The sequence below is a fragment of the Pongo abelii genome, chromosome 12 (genome assembly GCF_028885655.2).
Source record: "Pongo abelii isolate AG06213 chromosome 12, NHGRI_mPonAbe1-v2.0_pri, whole genome shotgun sequence".
Taxonomy (NCBI): Eukaryota; Metazoa; Chordata; class Mammalia; order Primates; family Hominidae; genus Pongo; species Pongo abelii.
In genome coordinates this window covers 61,230,451-61,250,273 of record NC_071997.2, presented here as the reverse complement: position 1 = coordinate 61,250,273, position 19,823 = coordinate 61,230,451, and the positions used below count along the sequence as shown (strand labels likewise).

At 40.5% G+C, this 19,823-nt stretch overlaps 1 protein-coding gene across 1 annotated transcript; it reads left to right on the top strand.

Moving 5' to 3' along the window:
- The first annotated feature begins 20 nt into the window (after positions 1-20).
- MPHOSPH10 (M-phase phosphoprotein 10) lies at positions 21-19,617 on the top strand. The gene is made up of 11 exons (XM_002811915.6): positions 21-455; positions 2,600-3,281; positions 3,644-3,801; positions 4,320-4,491; positions 8,035-8,176; positions 9,333-9,400; positions 10,756-10,893; positions 13,969-14,079; positions 17,516-17,623; positions 18,740-18,970; positions 19,383-19,617. Exons 1-11 carry the CDS (start codon positions 367-369, stop codon positions 19,530-19,532), a joined length of 2,049 nt encoding a protein of 682 aa, XP_002811961.2. The 5' UTR covers positions 21-366; the 3' UTR covers positions 19,533-19,617.
- Positions 19,618-19,823: the final 206 nt, after the last annotated feature.

Sequence of the window (19,823 nt, the reverse complement as noted above, 5' to 3'; positions counted from 1 at the left end):
GGGGCGGGGACAGACAGGTCAGGGGCGTGGCGAAGGTCGCTGCTTTCCTGCTACAACGCGCCTACTTTAGCTAAAACAGAAACGTAAGGCCAGGACGGGTCACCCTCTGTGGGCCCCTGAAAAATACAAAACGAAGTTTGGAGAGAGTCGAAAGGCGTTTGGGCTGACCATGGAGATTTTTGTTTCCCACCCCCCTGCGAAAGCGCTCGCGCTGCCATTGGCTCAGGCTGAGGGCGAGTCCGGAACCTGTGCGCCGCGGAACTTTCGGCTCTGAAATCCAAGTTGCGCTGGGCGCATCTTTGCACGCGGTTTCCGGGCGGCTCCCTTCCCTTGCATGCTGCATTGTGTCGGGAGTTGCTGACAGCCATGGCGCCGCAGGTCTGGCGTCGACGGACCCTGGAGCGGTGTCTGACGGAAGTCGGCAAAGCCACGGATCGGCCCGAGTGCTTCCTCACGTAAGTGCGCAGATCCCGGGCTCGGGGTGCGACCGGGGTCTCACGTGGACGCGGGTTGCAAGCCTCCGGCAAATTGTGGAGCTGGGGGAAGGTAAGGGGAAACGTAAAATCGCTTTTCCCCAGATTTCAGAGTTTGTGCTGTCCTAGGCTATCAAAATTTTAAAAACTGTTAAAATTTGTATAGCTGGATCTCTCAGTTGAGAGTTATTGAAATCACTCTAACCTCAATTATTAACGCCTAGAAGCTTCCCTTGGGCTTCTTACTCCCCCGTCTCTCTACACACAGACTGTTGGTTGCTCCTTCCTCCTATGTGCTCCCAAAGCACTTAGCGCTTAGCATACTTAATTGAAAGTACGAACTTGTCACTTGTCTGTCCACCCCCCATGACTAAGCTTCTTGAGAAATAGAACTTCCATGTCTCTTCCCAACACAAGCGTTTTATATGTATTTTGTTGAAGAATTTAAAATGTGATCTATGAAATTATTACTCATTTATGTTTCAAACCCAACCTCTCCCTGAGTTCCCAGCTCACAGCAACTACAGACTGAGCTTAGTCTGAATTCCGTAGCACACAACTGGGATATCCGCACTGTACAACTTTTAACGATTTTTAAAATTTTGGTACTGTCAAGCATCTCAAATTCACTGCGTCCAAAATAGAGCTGTTGTTTCTGTTTAATAGAATTCTTGTTTCTACCCACCTATGCTCTGCCATCCCGTGAAGTCCTTTTCCCATGCTCCACCTGTCAAGCGCGTCCGTGTGAAGAGACCACTAAAACAGGCTTTGTGTGAGCAACAAGGCTGTTTATTCACTTGGGTGCAAGTGGGCTGAGTCTGAAAAGAGAATCAGCGAATTGTGATGGGGAAGGGGTTGCTTTATAGGAGTTGGGTAGGTAATGGAAAATTACAGTAAAAGGTGGTTATCTATTGTTAGCAGAGGAGGGGTTCACAAGGTACATGGTGGGGAGATCATAAGATTTATTGTCCAGAAGAAGAATGTCACAAGGTCGATTGATCAGTTAAGGTAGGGCAGGGACAAGTCACAGTGGAGGAATGTTGTAATGGTTAATCAGTTAAGGCAGGAACTGGCTGTTTTATTTCTTTTGTGGTTTTTCGGCTGCCCCAGACTTCTTGGCTCCTGCAGGCCATCTGGACATATATGTGCAGGTCACAGGGGTTACAGTGGCTGAGCTTCGGCTCAGAGGCCTGACACCACCACGCAAGCCTTCCCTATTTCAGTAAATGGCACTTCTGTCTTTTCAGTTACTCAAATATAAAACTAGGCTGCTACTTTAATGTCTTCATTTTTCTCTATTCTATATGTAATTCTTTAGCAATCCTGTCAGTTCTACCTCCAAACTATACTCAGCATATTCACTGCTCTAACTCCAGTCTAAATCACCATTATCCTTTGGCTGGAATGCTGCATCAACCTTCTACCTTCTAATCACTGTACTTTCCTCCTCCTCCCTCCTCGCTTTCTTCTTCCTTCGTGTAAATCATCATTTCATCCCTCTGCCTAAAATGTTTTCTCTTTACACTTTAAATGACAAATTCCTACTCCTGAACCATGCATAATTTGGCTCCCATCAGTCTCTCCAGCTTCACCCTCTGCCTCCTTCACACTCTAGCCATGCTCACCTTTTTGTTCCTCAGGCTCACCTCTAGAGGATTTGCATCTTAGAGGATTTCTTCTGCCTGCAATACATGTTTCCCAATCTTTATAAGACTATCTCCTTATCTGTAGGTTTCCTCTCAGATGTGACATCTAAGAGAGGTTTTCCTTGACCACTGTAGCCAAAGCAAATGTTGATCATTGAAGGAATAAGTGAATGAATGAATGGAGTGGTATATAATGTAGCAGAATTGATAATTTAAGGTTAATTCACTGTATATCTCCAAGCAAATAGATTTGTAATGGTTTTCCTGCCTAAAATCTATACAGCCGATTCACAGATACTTGGTTGACAGGTTTTATGTATCAGTGTAGCTCATCAGCTTATATGTTGTTGGGGGCCAGAATCTATACTTACACTTCATTCAAATTTTATTTTACAAAAGAGTTGGGTTTTTTTATTTTTATTAAGAGTGCTGTGAAATTATTACCTATAATTCTAAATCTCACTTAATTCCTTCCAATAGGATTCAAGAGGGATTGGCATCAAAGTTCACTTCTTTAACAAAAGTGCTTTATGACTTTAATAAAATATTAGAGAATGGTAGAATCCATGGAAGCCCCTTGCAAAAACTTGTGATAGCAAATTTTGATGATGAGCAGATTTGGCAACAACTGGAATTGCAAAATGAACCAATTTTACAATATTTTCAGAATGCAGTTAGTGAAACAATTAATGATGAAGATATCAGTCTTCTCCCAGAGAGTGAAGAACAGGAACGTGAAGAGGATGGTTCAGAGATAGAGGCTAATTATGGGGAGGACCTAGAAGATTTAGAGGAGGAGAAGGAAGTGTCAGACATGGGTGATGATGATCCTGAAGTGGGTGAGAGAGCTGAAAACTCAAGCAAATCTGATCTGAGGAAAAGCCCCGTTTTCAGTGATGAGGATTCTGACCTTGACTTTGATATCAGCAAATTGGAACAGCAGAGCAAGGTGCAAAACAAAGGACATGGAAAACCAAGAGAAAAGTCCATAGTAGATGATAAATTCTTCAAACTCTCCGAAATGGAGGCCTATTTAGAAAACATAGAAAAAGAAGAGGAACGAAAAGATGATAATGATGATGAGGAGGAAGATATTGATTTTTTTGAAGATATTGATTCTGATGAAGATGAAGGGGGACTGTTTGGAAGTAAAAAACTTAAGGTAAAGTTTTGAGAGAGGAGAGAGCACTTTCCTCCTCCTCAAATTAGCTTTTCTTCTGTTTTTCTAGGAGAGATTTAATTGTAGTTAGAAGATTTAGTGATAAGAAATATTGTGCTCTATCTTATCAGTTATAAATGAATCTGTACTTCCATTCAATTTATGTTCCAGTTGGTTTTATAGTTTTCTGGTAGTGTTATTAGTTGCCATTTTCACCTAATAATTATTTAGTTATTAGTTATTAGCTTGTAGTGTTATTAAGTCAGAAAGTAATATATACATACAATATACATGCAAATCTATATGCATGTGTTAATATATTTTTCTATCCCTAATTAATAGTTTATAAAATCTTTTTATTTTAGTCAGGTAAAAGTTCCAGAAATCTGAAATACAAAGATTTTTTTGATCCAGTTGAAAGTGATGAAGACATAACAAGTGTTCATGATGATGAGCTGGATTCAAACAAAGAAGATGATGAAATTGCTGAAGAAGAAGCAGAAGAACTAAGTATTTCGGAAACGTGAGTATTTTGAACCATCCTTTACATTGTAAGCTGGAATTGCCCAATCATGTATGTGTACTCGTAGTTATCACATGTGTTTGTCTTAGGAAGTTGGATTCTCTAATATCAGATATTCTCAAGATAGCCAGAGGTAAGTCTCTGAATGTAAAGGGACATTAGAGATCACTTAATGAAGAAAAATATCTCTGGTAGTAGCAATCAAACCTTCCTTACCAGGAACTTTGATTTGGTTTTGTGTCAATAAAATCCTGTTATTTTTGTGAGATAAGAGATTTGTATTATAGATTGATGAATAATGTATTTTCTATATGTTGGACACTTTTTGTTCTGTTTCTTACATAGCGTTTTACCTAAATAATACCTTTTGTTCCTTAATAACAATGATTTTGGAAGTTCTGAGTATTTGGTTGCATTAGGTATATAAAAGAAGAACTTCATTAAGGGAAAATTTGTTTCCTTTTGTTTTTCTAATGGAAAGTAGTATATTTCTTTTTATAAGAGTTTTGGTATTGTAGGGATGAAGATGATGACCTTGAAGAAAATGAAGACAATAAACAACATAAAGAAAGCTTGAAAAGAGTGACCTTTGCTTTACCAGATGATGAGGAAACTGAAGATACAGGTGTTTTAAATGTAAAGAAAAATTCTGATGAAGTTAAATCCTCCTTTGAAAAAAGACAGGAAAAGGTAATTAGTAATTTAAGGAATTTTTAATATACTTGATATTAACCATCCTTTGAAAACTATTAACCATCCTTTGAAAACAAATATCTTGGCCAGGTGCAGTGGCTCACACCTGTAATCCTAACACTTTGGTAGTCCGAAGCAAGAGGATCACTTGAGCTCCGGTGTTCAGAACCAGACTAGGCAACATAGTGAGACCTTGTCTCTACCAAAAATACAAAAATTAGCTGGGCATGGTGATGTGTGCCTGTAGTCCAGCTACTCTGGTGTCTGAGGTGGGAGGATCACTTGAGCCTAGGAGGTTGATGCTGCGGTGAGCTATGATTGCATCACTGCTCTCTAGCCTGGGCGGCAGAGCAAGACTTTGTCTTAAAATAAACAAAAAACCAAAAGTCTTGCCATATGGAAAGCATCTGATGTGCAAAAGTCAGTGCCTGCATTTCAGTTTGGGGCCTGTGAGTAAAATAGTTGCTTCTGCTGGGCGTGGTAGCTCATCCCTGTAATCCCAGCACTTTGGGGGGCTGAGGCAGGTGGATCACTTCAGGTCAGGAGTTCGAGACCAGCCTGGCTAACATGGTAAAACCCTATCTCTACTAAAAAAAAAAAATAGCCAGGTGTGGTGGCGGGCACCTGTAATCCCAGCTAATCGGGAGGCAAGGCAGGAGAATCCCTTGAACCCAGGAGGCGGAGGTTGCAGTGAGCTGAGATGGTGTCACTGGACTCCAGCCTGGGCGACAGAGTGCAACTCTGTCTCAAAAATAAAAAAATTTTTAAAGATAGTTGTTTTTTTCTCTGTCCCTAATGTCTTTATATGTATAGCATGTCTCTCCTGATAAAGCTGTCCTGTGAGCATCTTAACTGTTTTGACTGTTTTGGAGGATTCCGCATATGTCTTTTTTTTTTTCTTTTTTTTGCGGGGGGACGGAGTTTCACTCTTGTCACCCAGGCTAGAGTGCAGTGGTGTGATCTTAGCTCACTGCAACTTCCACCTCCCAGGTTCAATCAATTTTCCTGCCTCAGCCTCCTGAGTAGTTGGGATTACAGGCGCCCGCCACCGCGCCCAAATGTCTTTAAGGTGCTCCGCAGATTTTTGTGAGTGCCAAATAGCCAGAATTTTAATTTATACCATCACAAACATATCTTCCAAAGTTGGTAAAAATTGTTTCTTTGTGTCATGATTTCAGACAAGTGAAATTTCATTAAATTTTTGTAGATGTAGTCTGGTTCTAATAATTTGGCTCTATCATTTATTTACCTTAAAATTTTTATCACAATAAAAATGAGAATAGGGCCAGGCACAGTGGCTCACACCTGTACTTTGGGAGGCTGAGGAGGGAGGATTGTTTGGAGCCCAGGAATTTGAGAGCAACCTGGGCAACAGGGCAAAAGCCCATCTCCACTAAAAATTAAAAAAATTAGCTGGGAATGGTAGTGTGCGTCTATAGTCTTTGATACTCGAGAGGCTGATGGGGGAGGATCTCTTGAGTCCAGGAGTTCAAGGCTGCAGTGAGCTATGATTGCACCACAGCACTCTAGCCTGGGCAACAGAGCTAGAGACTGTCTGAAAAAATAAAAAAATTAAAAAAGAGAATAGGCAGATAATAAAAGATACCAAGAATATCAAAAGAATTGTTTTTAAAATCTAAGAATCTGAATTAAATCCGTGGTTGTCAGATTGTCCCCAGAAGATAGAGAAATTCTAAGGGAAAAAAAGCACCATTATAAAATATCAATGAGTTAGTATCCCTCCACCCCACTCCTCCCGCCCTCCCCCAACAAATAAAGAAAGGTTTGGTTTTATTGTGAAATTACATCAGACCTTCAAGTTAAGTTTCAATAAATCACAAATAATTATTTCAATTTCCACATATAAAGAATAAAGTAGAACTTTCAACCTTTTTTTTTTTTTTGAAACTGTTAGGACATGAAAACCCAAACCTCATAGAGGTAGCATTAAAACAGACACACACACACACACACACACACACACACACACACACACACACACACACACACACATACATACATGCACAGAGCACAGAGTCTCATTCATGAACAGTGATGCAAAAATCCTACAGCACAGTGGAAAAATTATGCCACACAACTGCATGAACCTTATTCTCTTGAATCAGTATTAGGAGATCTAGTATGATTCCTGACTGCAAGACATTAAGGAGAAAAAATATATAGTCACCTCCATATATGTCAGAAAGACATTTGATAAAATTCAATATTCATTTCTAATTTTTTTTTTTTACTCATAGCGGAATATAAATACATTTAAGCCAAAACTGCTATCATGCATGATGCGTGAAATTCTAGAAACATCCCTTTAAGATCAGGAATAAGACAAGATGTCCAGTATTACAATTACCACTGTTGATTAACATTCTTTTAGACGCATAGGCCAGTGTAACTACAAAAGATAAAGTTAAGAGATGAGGAAAACTGCCAGGTGCGGTGGCTCACGCCTGTAATCCCAGCACTTTGGGAGACCAAGGCAGGAGGATTGCTTGAGCTCAGGAGTTCGAGACCAGCCTGGGCAACATGGTAAGACCTCGTCTCTACAAAAAATATAAAAATTAGGCGTGGTTGCACGCGCCTGTGGTCCCAGTTATTTGGGAGTCTGAGGTAAGAGGATTACTTGAGCCTAGGAGGTGGAGGTTGCAGTGAGCTGAGATCATGCAACTGCTCTCCAGCCTAGGCAACTGAGCGAGACTGTCTCAAAAAAAAAAGATTAGGAATACTGCAGATGTATTATATTCCACTAGGAGTGAAAAATGAAAGTGTTAGTATTTGGAGAGGAAACCGAATGGATAAACTGAATTGATATTAGGAAAACAAGAGAATTCTGTAAGGTAGCTGAAAAGGCTGGCATTTTATACACTGAAGTCATCATTGTTGTCTTTTAGAAGTTAGAGATAATGGCCAAGTGTGGTGGCTCACGCCTGTAATCCCAGCACTTGGTGAAACCCCGTCTCTACTAAAAAATACAAAAATTAGCCGGGCGTGGTGGCACACGCCTGTAATTCCAGCTACTCGGGAGGCTGAGGCAGAAGAATTGCTCAGGAGATGGAGGTTGCAGTGAGCTGAGATCACACCACTGCACTCCAGCCTAGGCGACAGAGCGAGTCTCTGCCTCAAAAGAATTTAAAAAAAAGAAGTTAGAGTAAGAATTTGAGTTTGGAGTCAAAAGGTTCAGACTCCATCAGATACTAATATTCTAATCAAAGAATTACTTGACTTGCAAATAGATAGATCACTTGAATAGAATAGAGCCCAGAAACAAACCCAAAAGCTTCTGGGGGAGTTTAGTATATTATAAACTTGGCATTTTAAATTAATCAGGAAAAGAAATTGTTTGCAGCTCACCCCACCATAGGCAGCAGAAATAGGAAGTCATTGACAGAATAAAAAGATGGCAAGAACAGAATTGTAGAACGGTACGTTTCTTGCTTTCCCACTTTTTAAATTATTTTTTGCTTTTACACAAATAGAAGATTTTTATTTTCTAAATGTATACTAATTATTTTATCTCTTTCTTAGATGAATGAAAAAATTGCATCTTTAGAAAAAGAGTTGTTAGAAAAAAAGCCGTGGCAGCTTCAGGGGGAAGTGACAGCACAGAAGAGGCCAGAGAACAGCCTCCTGGAGGAGACCCTACACTTTGACCATGCTGTCCGGATGGGTACGGTGCCCTCTTCTGTAGTTTTCATGTCTGTGCTTTTTCCATGGTTCCATTTCATACAAAGATTTGGGGTGATGTTTCTTTTCCCTCAACTTTTTATTTTAAAAACTTGTAAACACATGGCTTAGCATGGTAGCTCACACCTGTAATCCCAGCACTTTGGGAGGCCAAGGCAGACGGATCACCTGAGGTCAGGAGTTTGAGACCAGCCTGGCCAACATGGTGAAACGCCGTCTCTACTAAAAATACAAAAATCAGCCGGGTATAGTGGCGGATTACAGAATCCCATCTACTCGGGAGGCTGAGGCAGGAGAATCGCTTGAACCCAGAAAGGGGAGGTTGCAGTGAGCCAAGTTTGTGCTGGTGTGCTCCAGCCTGGGCAACAGAGCGACACTCTGTCAAAAAAGAAAAAAACAACTTATAAACACAGAAGAGTTGAAAAAATACTATAGTGAACACCTATATGCTATTCAATCGGATTCACCAGTTACCATTTTGTCATATTTGCTTTCTCTCCCTAGCATATGTAAGATTGTATATGTGCCCTTTTTTTTTAATTAAGTTGCCAATCTCATGGCACTTAACTTTTAAATACTTTTGCAGATATCTTCTAAGAACTAGGACATTCTCCTATGTAATCACAATACCATTAATCCACCCAAAAAATTTAACAATACACTAATGATACCTAATGTATAGTTTGTAATCAACTTTCTTGTAGTAATCTGTTTCGAAGGCTTGCATCCTGTCACGGTCTACTGATTAAATTTTGAATTTCAACCTGAAACCGTGGTCATCTCATTGACTTCTTTCTTGTACCCATTACATCAAAATGAGTTTTCATTTTATTTCAATGGAAGAGAGAATGGAAAAGAGGGGAAGAGTCCCTGGGTACCTTGGGTAAAGTATTAGCACTTACTACCATATGTATCCTAGTTTTGTGGTTTTCAAACTTGAGGGAGCATCACAAGGCTTGTTCAAGCACAGATAGCTGTCCCTCTTCCCCACTTTCTGATTCAGGAAGTATGGGGGTGGCCCAGGAATTTGCATTTCTGACAAGTTCCTACGTGTTGCTGATGCTGTGGGTCCAAGGACTGCACTGAATCAGTGGTCTAGTGGATATCTACCTAATGAATAAACGTTGTATATCCTTTAGCACCTGTGATTACAGAGGAAACCACCCTTCAACTGGAAGATATCATTAAACAGAGGATAAGAGATCAGGTCAGTAAGAATTAAATTTAACTTAATCAAAATGTCACTGAAATTTTTAGAATAATGTGAGAGTACTTTGAGAGTAGGACTATTGCTTTTTATTTTCACTTAGTGTTCACAAACCTTAAATCTAGGCTACCTAGTCAGCTTTTGTTGTGTGAGGTACTGCTCTTCAGTAGTACCCAGGAAAGACGAGTATTGTGCCTGAGAGGAGCAAGAAGCCATTATCCTTTCTCGTGAGTCTTGCTGACCTTTTGGGCGGTGCTCAGTGAAGCTGGTGGCTGACCTGTGATGGTTGCACCCAGAACCCTTGGCTTAGGCACAGTATCTGGTGTGGCAAATTATTCAGTATATATGTCTTAGTCTTTTTTCTGTTACTTATAACAGAATATCTGAAACTGGGTAACTTAAAAGGAATACAGTTATGGAGGCTGAGAAGTCCAAGTTGGAGGGGCCTTCTTACCAGTGGGGATTCTGCAGAGTCCCAAGGTGGTGCAGGGCATCACATGGTGAAAGGGCTGACCATGCTAAGATGCTGGCTCAGGTGTCTCTTGCTCTTCTTAAGAGCCACCATTCCCCCACTAATGATAACCCATTAATCCATAAATGCAACTGCCATTCATGAGGGCAAAACCCTGGTGATCCAGTCACGTCCTAGAAGGCCCCACATCTGAGTGTTGCCACATCAGGGATTAAGTTTCCACATGAGTTTTGGAGGGGACATTCAAACCCTAGCATTGTGGTAGTACTACAACTTTAAAACCATTTCTCAATGGTGTATTTTTTTCAAATGTTAAAAACCTAGTGATTTTTGTTGAAGAATTGATCTGATTTTGTAAACTTAGAATAAAACTTAGATATATGGCATGTACAGTAAGAGATGGCTTTATAACGTGTATAATGTTTGCCTACACTTGTGGGTCTAAAATAGAAAGGGTTTGAAGGGTGAGTATCATGTGCAGAACATCTTAAAATTTGAAATGAAACATGATAAACTAACTCAAGGCTTGACTTTTAAACAAACTGTGATGGGGAAATGTGGAATTAAAGTTGGTAACCAGATAGGAAGACTCATTTAAATCAGAAAAAGATATTTGAGTAATGCTCTCTTTGCTTTCCTAATGGTTATTCTTTATGACTTGAATAGTTATTTCAGGAGTTGAAAATTTTCTTTTTGCTATAATTTGCTTACTCTGTAATAATAAGTAATAATAAATATTTATTATAACAATGATATAATTTACTGTTAATATATTAATATATTGATAATATTTATTATAATAATATTCCAGAGGAAGATTCTTAAGTGAACCTAGAAATAAATTGTAGGTTTTGTTATGTTCTACCTGCACTTTATGTTTCAGGCTTGGGATGATGTAGTACGTAAAGAAAAACCTAAAGAGGATGCATATGAATATAAAAAGCGTTTAACCTTAGACCATGAGAAGAGTAAATTGAGCCTTGCTGAAATTTATGAACAGGAGTACATCAAACTCAACCAGGTGAGGAAGCCTGTAAGGCAAAGCCATTATTATTAAAGAAATAGAAGTAGAGAACTAGGCTTTTTGTGACTGTTGAAATCATGAAACACAAATCTTGAGCTGTTCGGCTACCTCATGTAAGTATGAGACAGAGCATGCTAGGAATAGAAGGGTTCTAATATTCCCACTGGATGTGAGGGGTTGAGGGGGGTTGCTTTGCAATTAGGCTTTGGTCACCTGATACTTCTACAACTCATTAACTTTCTAGCAATTATGGTGGTGCTACAACTTTAAAACCATTTCTCATTGATATTTTGAAGTAACTGATATATTTTACATGATTATGAATTCATTCTGATTTTTAGGTCTGTTTTTTCTTTCACTTAACTAAAATCTCTGGGCTGGGTATGGTGGCTCACATCTGTAATCCCAGCACTTTGGGAGGCTGAGGTGGGCAGATTGCTTGAGATCAGGAGTTTGAGACCTGTCTGGCCAACATGGTGAAACCCCGTCTCTACTAAAAATACGAAAAAATTAGACGGGAGTGGTGGCATGTGCCTGTAATCCTAGTTACTCGGGAGGCTGAGGCAGGGGAATTGCTTGAACCAGGGAAGTGGAGGTTGCAGTGAGCCCAGATCGCGCCACTGCTCTCCAGCCTGGGCGACAGAGTGAGACTCCATCTAAAAAAAAAAAGAAATAAAGAAATCTCTGGTTAAATACTAGGACAAGGTCCTATTCCTAGGAATATTATATGCTGATATAATAATTGAATTATTCCTTCACATTTGATTTATTGGGAATGTGGTTAATATGTACTTAGGGATCAGATGGCATTTTTCTTCTGCAAAAACCATTTACGATTCCCACCAGATTTTGTTAATGACTGCCCCTCAGTTAGCAACAACAAATTGCCCTGATGCCACTGTGAAATTGAAGAACTGAAAAGATTTGAATTAAAATTCTTCCTGGCTGCCTTGCAATCCAAGATGGTAGCTGAAGGAGGATGTGTACAGTTTCATTTGAATCTTTGAGGAGATTGAGTAGATACAGAAAGTATTTGGTGACCATGAGAATTAAAAATTAGATATGTAATGCAATAGCTTATGCCAGCTCTAAATGTTAGTTTCATTTCTCTCTTAGAAGTCAACAGCCAGTTCAGAAGTTTTTGAGGATGGACTTGGAGTTCTAGTAGCTAGGCTAGTTCTAGAAGTGAAATGATGGTAAACAGCACATGTAGGAGGAGCCTTTACTCACATTTGTGCATGTAATGTGGCTCAGAAAAATGCTGTATAGCCAATATATAGCTATATATTTGATTTTACAGATATTGTTACCTAGAATGAGGTGAAAGGACATGTTTAGGATTTTTTAAAGTGTGAGGTAAGTTAAAATAGTAAGAAGCAGTAGTAGCGTGATGCCTGACTATGGCTGGAAGGTGGGTGCTGATGATGGACATTGGAAACAGACCTGAATGCATTTCTGTCATCAGGATCAGGAGGCAAAGAGCCTATCGTTTCCTAGTTCTGGTGGGTTTCTTTTTTTCATGTCTTAATAACAAACAAACAAAAAGCCCTCTTAGGCATTTAGAATAAGCATTTGGGGCCAAAGAGGACAGAGAGAGAAGCATGAAATTTTCTTTTTCTCTTCAGTAGAATTAAAATTGCTGTCAATTTTTTCAATGTAATTTGTGAGAATAAATCTTTAACACATTACATGTAAATAAAAGAACAAAAAAGTCCCTACCATCCAAATGGATATTTGGATAATTTTATGAAGTCTATATTAACACTTTACTTCTTTTTTTTCTTTTTTTTTTTTTTTTTTTGAGATGGAGTCTTGCTCGGTCGCCAGGCTGGAGTGCAGTGGTGCGATCTAAGCTCACTGCAACCTCTGCCTCCTGGGTCCAAGCAATTCCCCTGCCTCAGCCTCCTGAGTAACAGGCGCATGCCACCAAGCCCGTCTAATTTTTTGTATTTTAGTAGAGACAGGGTTTCATTATGTTAGCCAGGATGGTCTCGATCTCCTGACCTTGTGATCCTCCTGCGTCGGCCTCCCAAAGTGCTGGGATTACAAGCATGAGCCACCGCGCCCAGCCAGCCACCATGCTGGGCCTTTTTTTTTCTTTTTAATTGATGTGAGATTTATATAACATAAAATGAACCACTTAGTGAACAAATTGGGAGCATTTAGGACAGTGTTATGTAACTACTAGCTCTCTCTAGTTCTCAAACATTTTTATCAGCCCACAATAAAGCCCCATATGCATTAAGCAGTTGCTACCTTTTCCTTAACTTGCCCCAGCCCCGACAAACCCCAGTCTGCATTCTATCTCTGTGGATTGGCCTATTTTGAGTATTTGATATAAATGGAACCATACCATATGTGGCCTTCCATTTCTGACCTCTTTCAGTTAGTGTTGTGTTTTCAAGACTGGCACTTGTCAGTGCTTCATTTCTTTTTTATGGTTGCACAGTATTCCATTGTGTGTATGTACCACAGTTTATCTGCTTATCCACTGGTGGACATTCAGGCTGTTTCCACCTTTTAACTGTTAATAGTGCCATGTACATGTATTTGTTTGAGTATCTGTTTTTAATTCTCTTGGTTGTACACCTAGGAGTGGCATTGCTGGGTCAGATGGTAATTCTCTATGTAGTTTTTTGAAGACCTGCCAAGCTTGTTGCCACTGTGGCCACATCATTTTACATTCCTACCTATCAACAATGCACAAGGGTTCCAGTTTCTCCATCCTTGCCAACACTTGTTATCACTTGCTATTTTCCTTTTTAAAAAAACTGTAGCCATCTTAGGAGGAATAGCTTAGTTTTTGACAGAAGTAAATACCAAGGTAATAAAATTTTTAATTTCTGAATATTAGAGGTAATGGTTACTGTAGCTCCTAAAATGCACATCACATCTCTGGTAGGTGCTGGAACCCTCATGGTACTGCTGCTTTTAATTTTGCTTTTGGAATGTTTCTTTGTAGCTGAAGCTTTAGTGATGAGAAGATGGAAATACCCTCATTGACCTTTAGTGTTTTCTCCTGTGATATATATCAAGTCGCTTAGTTTGACATTGTTGAACTTATTTCCTAAGCAAAAAACAGCAGAAGAAGAAAATCCAGAGCATGTAGAAATTCAGAAGATGATGGATTCCCTCTTCTTAAAATTGGATGCCCTCTCAAACTTCCACTTTATCCCTAAACCGGTAAGTGTGTTAACAGTTCAGTGTGTAGCTAGAGCAGGGTGACCTTCATAGCTTTGATCCTTTGTGAGACTAGCTCTTTGTTTTGTTTCAGGATACAAACTTGTAGTTTGCTGTAAATTCCAGGCAGGGTCTCCATGAGGAAAGCTCACTTCTGGTCCCATGACAGTTCTGGCTCTACCCAGATCTTCAGTGAGCCCCTGCCAGCTGGGGCTGAGCATAGTCAGGCATCATGTTAGTACTGCCTCTTACTATTTTAACTTACCTCACACTTTAAAAGACCCTCAGCCGTAGCCACAGGGACTCCTCCTTTCCCTACCCTCTCAGTCTTCTGTTGCATTTTCATTGTATAATCGGTTTGGAGACGTATGGATATCTATACCAGCATTTATGGAGCATCTGCTATGTGTCATATTAGTTTCTTTACATACACTAACACTTAATGCACACAACACTGAGGCAGGTACTATAGTTTCCATTTCACAGGGGAGAAAACCAAGGTTTAGGAGGTGGGAGAATGAGAACTAACTCTGGGCCCAGCTGTCTCTGCATGATGTTCCCTCACCAGGCCCAACCCTCTCAAATGCTCCTCCCTTGTCTGTCTGTCACCCAGACTTGGCTCTACCTGTCTATTCCTTGGAGCCTCATCTCCTGCTTACCAGCTTCTGTGAACCCATAAAACATGCTTGTACCATCCTTTGGTACTTGTTCACCTGTTGCCCTTTGGTGCCTGTGTTGTTGTCTGAAATGGAATGTCATGAATTAAAGACTAGTCTAGAAGTCAGAACCTGAGTTGAGTTCTGCTCCTAACTAGCTTTATGATATAGGCAATCGCTTTACGTTTCATCTGTGCAGAAGAGCTAATCTCCAAGATCCTTTATTATTAGTTGATGGCTAGGTGATTCCCATGCAAATATTTTGTCTTCTCAGACAGTAAGCTTTTTTACCTGGTTTTTTTTTTTTTTTTTTTTTTTGGTATATATGTACGCTTTTAATCCAGTTGTAATTACATGCAAGTAAATTCTTGATGGCAGGAGCCATCTTTAGATTCCCAAAGTCCCTACTATGGTCTGTGTAAAATAAACAGGTGAAGAGGTGAGTGGAATTTCTCAACTCCTCTTGTCCAGCAGGTCTTACTGAGATGAAGGACGTGGGCCTTTCTGAGCCTTACCTGTGTGATCTGGCTCTTCCCACCCCTTTGGTCTCCCTTGGCTTGTTACCCCTACCCCACTGATCTTCTGATTCCTTCAGCAGGCCAAGTCCCTTGCGCTTTCTCGCTGTGCTCTTCCCCTGGCCCAGTAGGCTGCACTTCCTTTTTGGCATGGCTGGCTCCTTCTTATTGCCCAGGCTAGATGCCTTCCCCTCCTTGCAGATGTTCCTTGGCTTCTTACCTAGGGTAGACTCCCCTTCCCGCCTTGCTGCATGTCTCACCACTTGGCTCCTTTTCCTCATAGCTACATCGCACATTTGCAGTCATTCGCTGGTTGTTCATTGCTCTCTACTTGTCTTCAGACAGCACAAAATGCATCTACTGTTCCACTCTGTTCCTCGCACTAGCTAGGATCTAACACAGGGAAGCCTTTAGACATACCTTGGAATACTGGGAAGTGAAGGAGAAGTGAATGCATATGTGTCTATGTGCCCCAAATGAAACACCTTTCTTTTTTCCCTTAAGAAATGTAGAATTGCTAGTGTAGGTTCCCCTTGATATTACTTTTTTCATGTTCAGGTTGGTATTTCACACCATCTCTGTAGACTCCATTTACTAATCACAGCCATTATTTTTTGTGGCTTTTTTTTTTTTTTTTTTGAGACAGACTCTCACTCTATTGCCCAGGCTGGAGTGCAGTGGCATGATCTTGGCTCACTGCAACCTCTGCCTCCCAAGTTTAAGTGATTCTCCTGCCTCGGCCTCCCAAGTAGCTGGGACTACAGGCATGCACCACCAGGGCTGGCTAATTTTTTTGTATTTTTAGTAGAGACAGGGTTTCACCATGTTAGCCAGGCTGGTCTCAAACTCCTGACCTCAAATGATCTGCCTGCCTCAGCCTCCCAAAGTGCTGGGATTACAGGCGTGAGTCACCGTGCCCAGCCTTTTGTGGCTTTTTGGACTGTCTTCTTTTTCTCCATATTTCTCTTTAAATGCTAGAATGGAACACAGTGTTTTTAATAACAGTTGAATAGTGGTCCAGTGGAAGAAATGATTTCTTTCACACTCTCATTTTTCTCTCACTTAGAATCCAGGATCCTATTGTGTTTATGGCTTGTTTTTATTCTTTGTGAAGTTTCCTTGAGCAAATAACTCCATGGACAGGATGGTGATAAGGAAGAAAGAATGCTAATGTAACTGCAATATATAGTCACCATTTTAGTTGCAGGATCAGTATGAAACCTGTTTTAATTACTGAATTTCTTGGGTAGTTCTTTGAAAAAAAGACAAAAATCTGAAGCAGATGGTCCTTCAATTAACATTGCATTCTTTCCCCCTTTTTGTAATTGATAGCTTTTATTTATTTTGATACTGTTTTAGTTTTTCAGTATTATTTCATATTTGTTTATAGAGATGTTTTCAGTAGTTGAAAGATGAGGAAATTTATCAGTAGTCTATTTTTGACTCTTGTTCCCATAAACATCTTTCCTTGCATCTTTTTCCATATACTTCTTAGAGCTAGCTTTTTTTTCTGTAAGCAAAGTCAAGATAATATTAATAGAAATCAGTAAATCTTACCAAACAGCATTAATGGTTGCTTGAGAATGTCCTCATGCATGGTAGATAGGAATAGTTGAGGAAGAGATGGAAGAACTGATGTTTGAAGATGGCAGAAATGTTATGTAAAAATGTAGAAATACGCCGGGCGTGGTGGCTCATGCCTGTAATCCCAGCACTTTGGGAGGCCGAGGCGGGCAGATCATGAGGTCAGGAGATCCAGATCATCCTGGCTAACAGGGTGAAACCCCATCTCTACTAAAAATACAAAAAATTAGCCAGGTGTGGTGGCGGGCGCCTGTAGTCCCAGCTACTCGGGAGGCTGAGGCAGGAGAATGGCATGAACCCAGGAGAGGGAGCTTGCAGTGAGCTGAGATCACGCTAATGCACTCCAGCCTGGGCAACAGAGCGAGACTCCGTCTCAAAAGAAAAAGAAATACATGCCGTTGGAATGGTTTTGAGACAGAAAACCCTGAAATACCCAGGTCTCTGGGATCCTGAAGCAGTGCCGCCCCTCAGCACTGCCGTCATGCCAGTCCACTTAGGACTTTGGCTGTCACCATATCTGACATTTTAAATAGTCTCCATTAGGTTTGCTGACTTTCAAGCAAGTGAAAGAAAGACAATCTCCATAAAGTATTTTATATATTATACTTTGATAGGTTCACAGTTCACACGTTTTGTGTTAGAGTCCCTTCTGGCTTCCCATTGAATGTATTATCTCTTTTCTAGCCTGTACCAGAGATTAAAGTTGTGTCAAATCTGCCAGCCATAACCATGGAGGAAGTAGCCCCAGTGAGTGTTAGTGATGCAGCCCTCCTGGCCCCAGAGGAGATCAAGGTAAGAAGCCAATGTTGACACCTTCAATGTCTGTTACAAGTTAGTTCGTCATAGCCAGACTCCATTTATTTAACGTTATTTGCCTTGCACTTGTAGTTCTTATTCCAGTGTATCTCAGCAGTTTCTAAGTATAAGCAAACTAGTAATGTTGTAATACTCAAATACCAGTCTCCTATATTCTGGCTTTATTATGAGGTGCAGGTTTGAGAGTTACTGTAAGAGCAGTTTTAAGATAGCTAGTATCAATATCTTGTTATAATCCAATCCGGATACTAGCAGTGATGTTAAGTTTAAAACAAATTGCTTGCATTGCATATATACTAGCAATAGTTTAGTATCAGCATTTCACCCTTATTTTATTCATGTAGTACTAATTAGTAATGGCATCTGAATCTAGAATCGAGCATTTGGTTATCAGAAGAGGTTGGATATATCAAATGCAGCAATCCCTGCCATGTGAACGTTGAAGCTTATGCCTTACACAGTAATAATGGTTTCTGCCAGGTCCTCATCTTCCTGGCTGGCTTAGCAGCAGGGCCTTCTTTTTCCCTCCTCACTTGATTTGCTACACCTACACTCACCCCTTGTGTCTGAGCCTCTGCCACCTCAGTGCAGGTGACAGCCCTGGCAGGATAGGCTGGCAGCTGAGGAGTAAAGAGATAGAATTGATCCTCACTAGAGAGATGTTTCCCTTCCCTTTCTCTGTTCCTTGGTCTCTGCCCTCTGGCCTCAGCCCCGTTGCTGTCATTAGCAGCTCAGAGCTGAGGCTGCCTCTGGCATGTCCCTGAAGCCCTTTGGAATCTAAATGCTGTGGAGGGCTGGCTCCTCTTGTGCTGTTAGGTTGAGAACCCAACTCTCCGTGTTGCCTTCTTGTGAATTAGTTTGGGAACTGAACCGTCACTATAAGAGTCTGTGCCTGTCAAAGAATGCATTTCAGATTTTAAAGAGCTGAGTTACCAATGCTCATTGGAATGCAGGTGGGGATTGCTCTGCATCTTCGTGCATTTGGCCACAGATGCACAGCCTGCTTGCTGGCTACCCTGCAGTTTCTTCCATTCCAGTTTCCTAGTTGTTAAACTTGATGAACGAATATGTTGATGGTTATTTTTTTAATAGGAGAAAAATAAAGCTGGAGATATAAAAACAGCTGCTGAAAAAACAGCTACAGACAAGAAACGAGAGCGAAGGAAAAAGAAATATCAAAAGCGTATGAAAATAAAAGAGAAGGAGAAGCGGAGAAAACTGCTTGAAAAGAGCAGTGTAGATCAAGCAGGGAAGTACAGCAAAGCAGTAGCTTCGGAGAAGTTAAAACAGCTGACCAAAACTGGCAAAGCTTCCTTTATAAAGGTAAGGACAAGGGAAAGAAAACTGCTCAAGGGGACCTTTGTGGGGGAAGTGGATAGCAAGTGCTGGGTGACTGGAATGTCCGAGCCAGCCGACAGCCCACCTGCCGGATGGAGATGCATGATGCTGACTGGCTGGAATTGCAACCTTTAATGTTCTGGAGTTTTTCATGTAGGGTCCTCACAATAACCTGGGTCCTGGCAGCAGCTTCTCTTCCACTCCTTTCTCTCTTAGATTATAAGAACATTGTAGAAGTATAGAATACCTCTATGCTAACTGATTCAGTTTTCTGTAATTCTAGTCGTTTTTCATATTTATGGTTGTATACATTGTTGTAATGGTGATGTACTATTTCTGGCTTTTTTCACTTATAAGTACATTTTACAGCGTGAGCATGTGGTGTTTTTAATTGCAGGATGAAGGTAAAGACAAGGCCTTAAAGTCCTCTCAAGCATTCTTTTCTAAATTACAAGATCAAGTAAAAATGCAAATCAATGATGCAAAGAAAACAGAAAAGAAAAAGAAGAAAAGACAGGATATTTCTGTTCATAAATTAAAGCTGTAATATATTTTGAATATAATGTAAATATTGATGTGTAAGCTTATATTGTGTCATTGTTGTGTTTTATAATAAAATTCTTGAGAACCTTTCTTTGCATCGATGACAGATATTTGAGGGTTCCCTAGTGTGAAAAGACAAACCCCTAATCATTTGCAAAGCCCTTCCGGTTTTCACTGGTGTGAAGCAGGACCTGGCTCCTCCCCAGGTCCTTCCTGTTCAGGCACTGCCTGAGCTGATCCTGCTGTGCTCTTGCCGTGGCCCAGGCCTGTGTGAAGGCCAGGCCAGCTTGTCCAC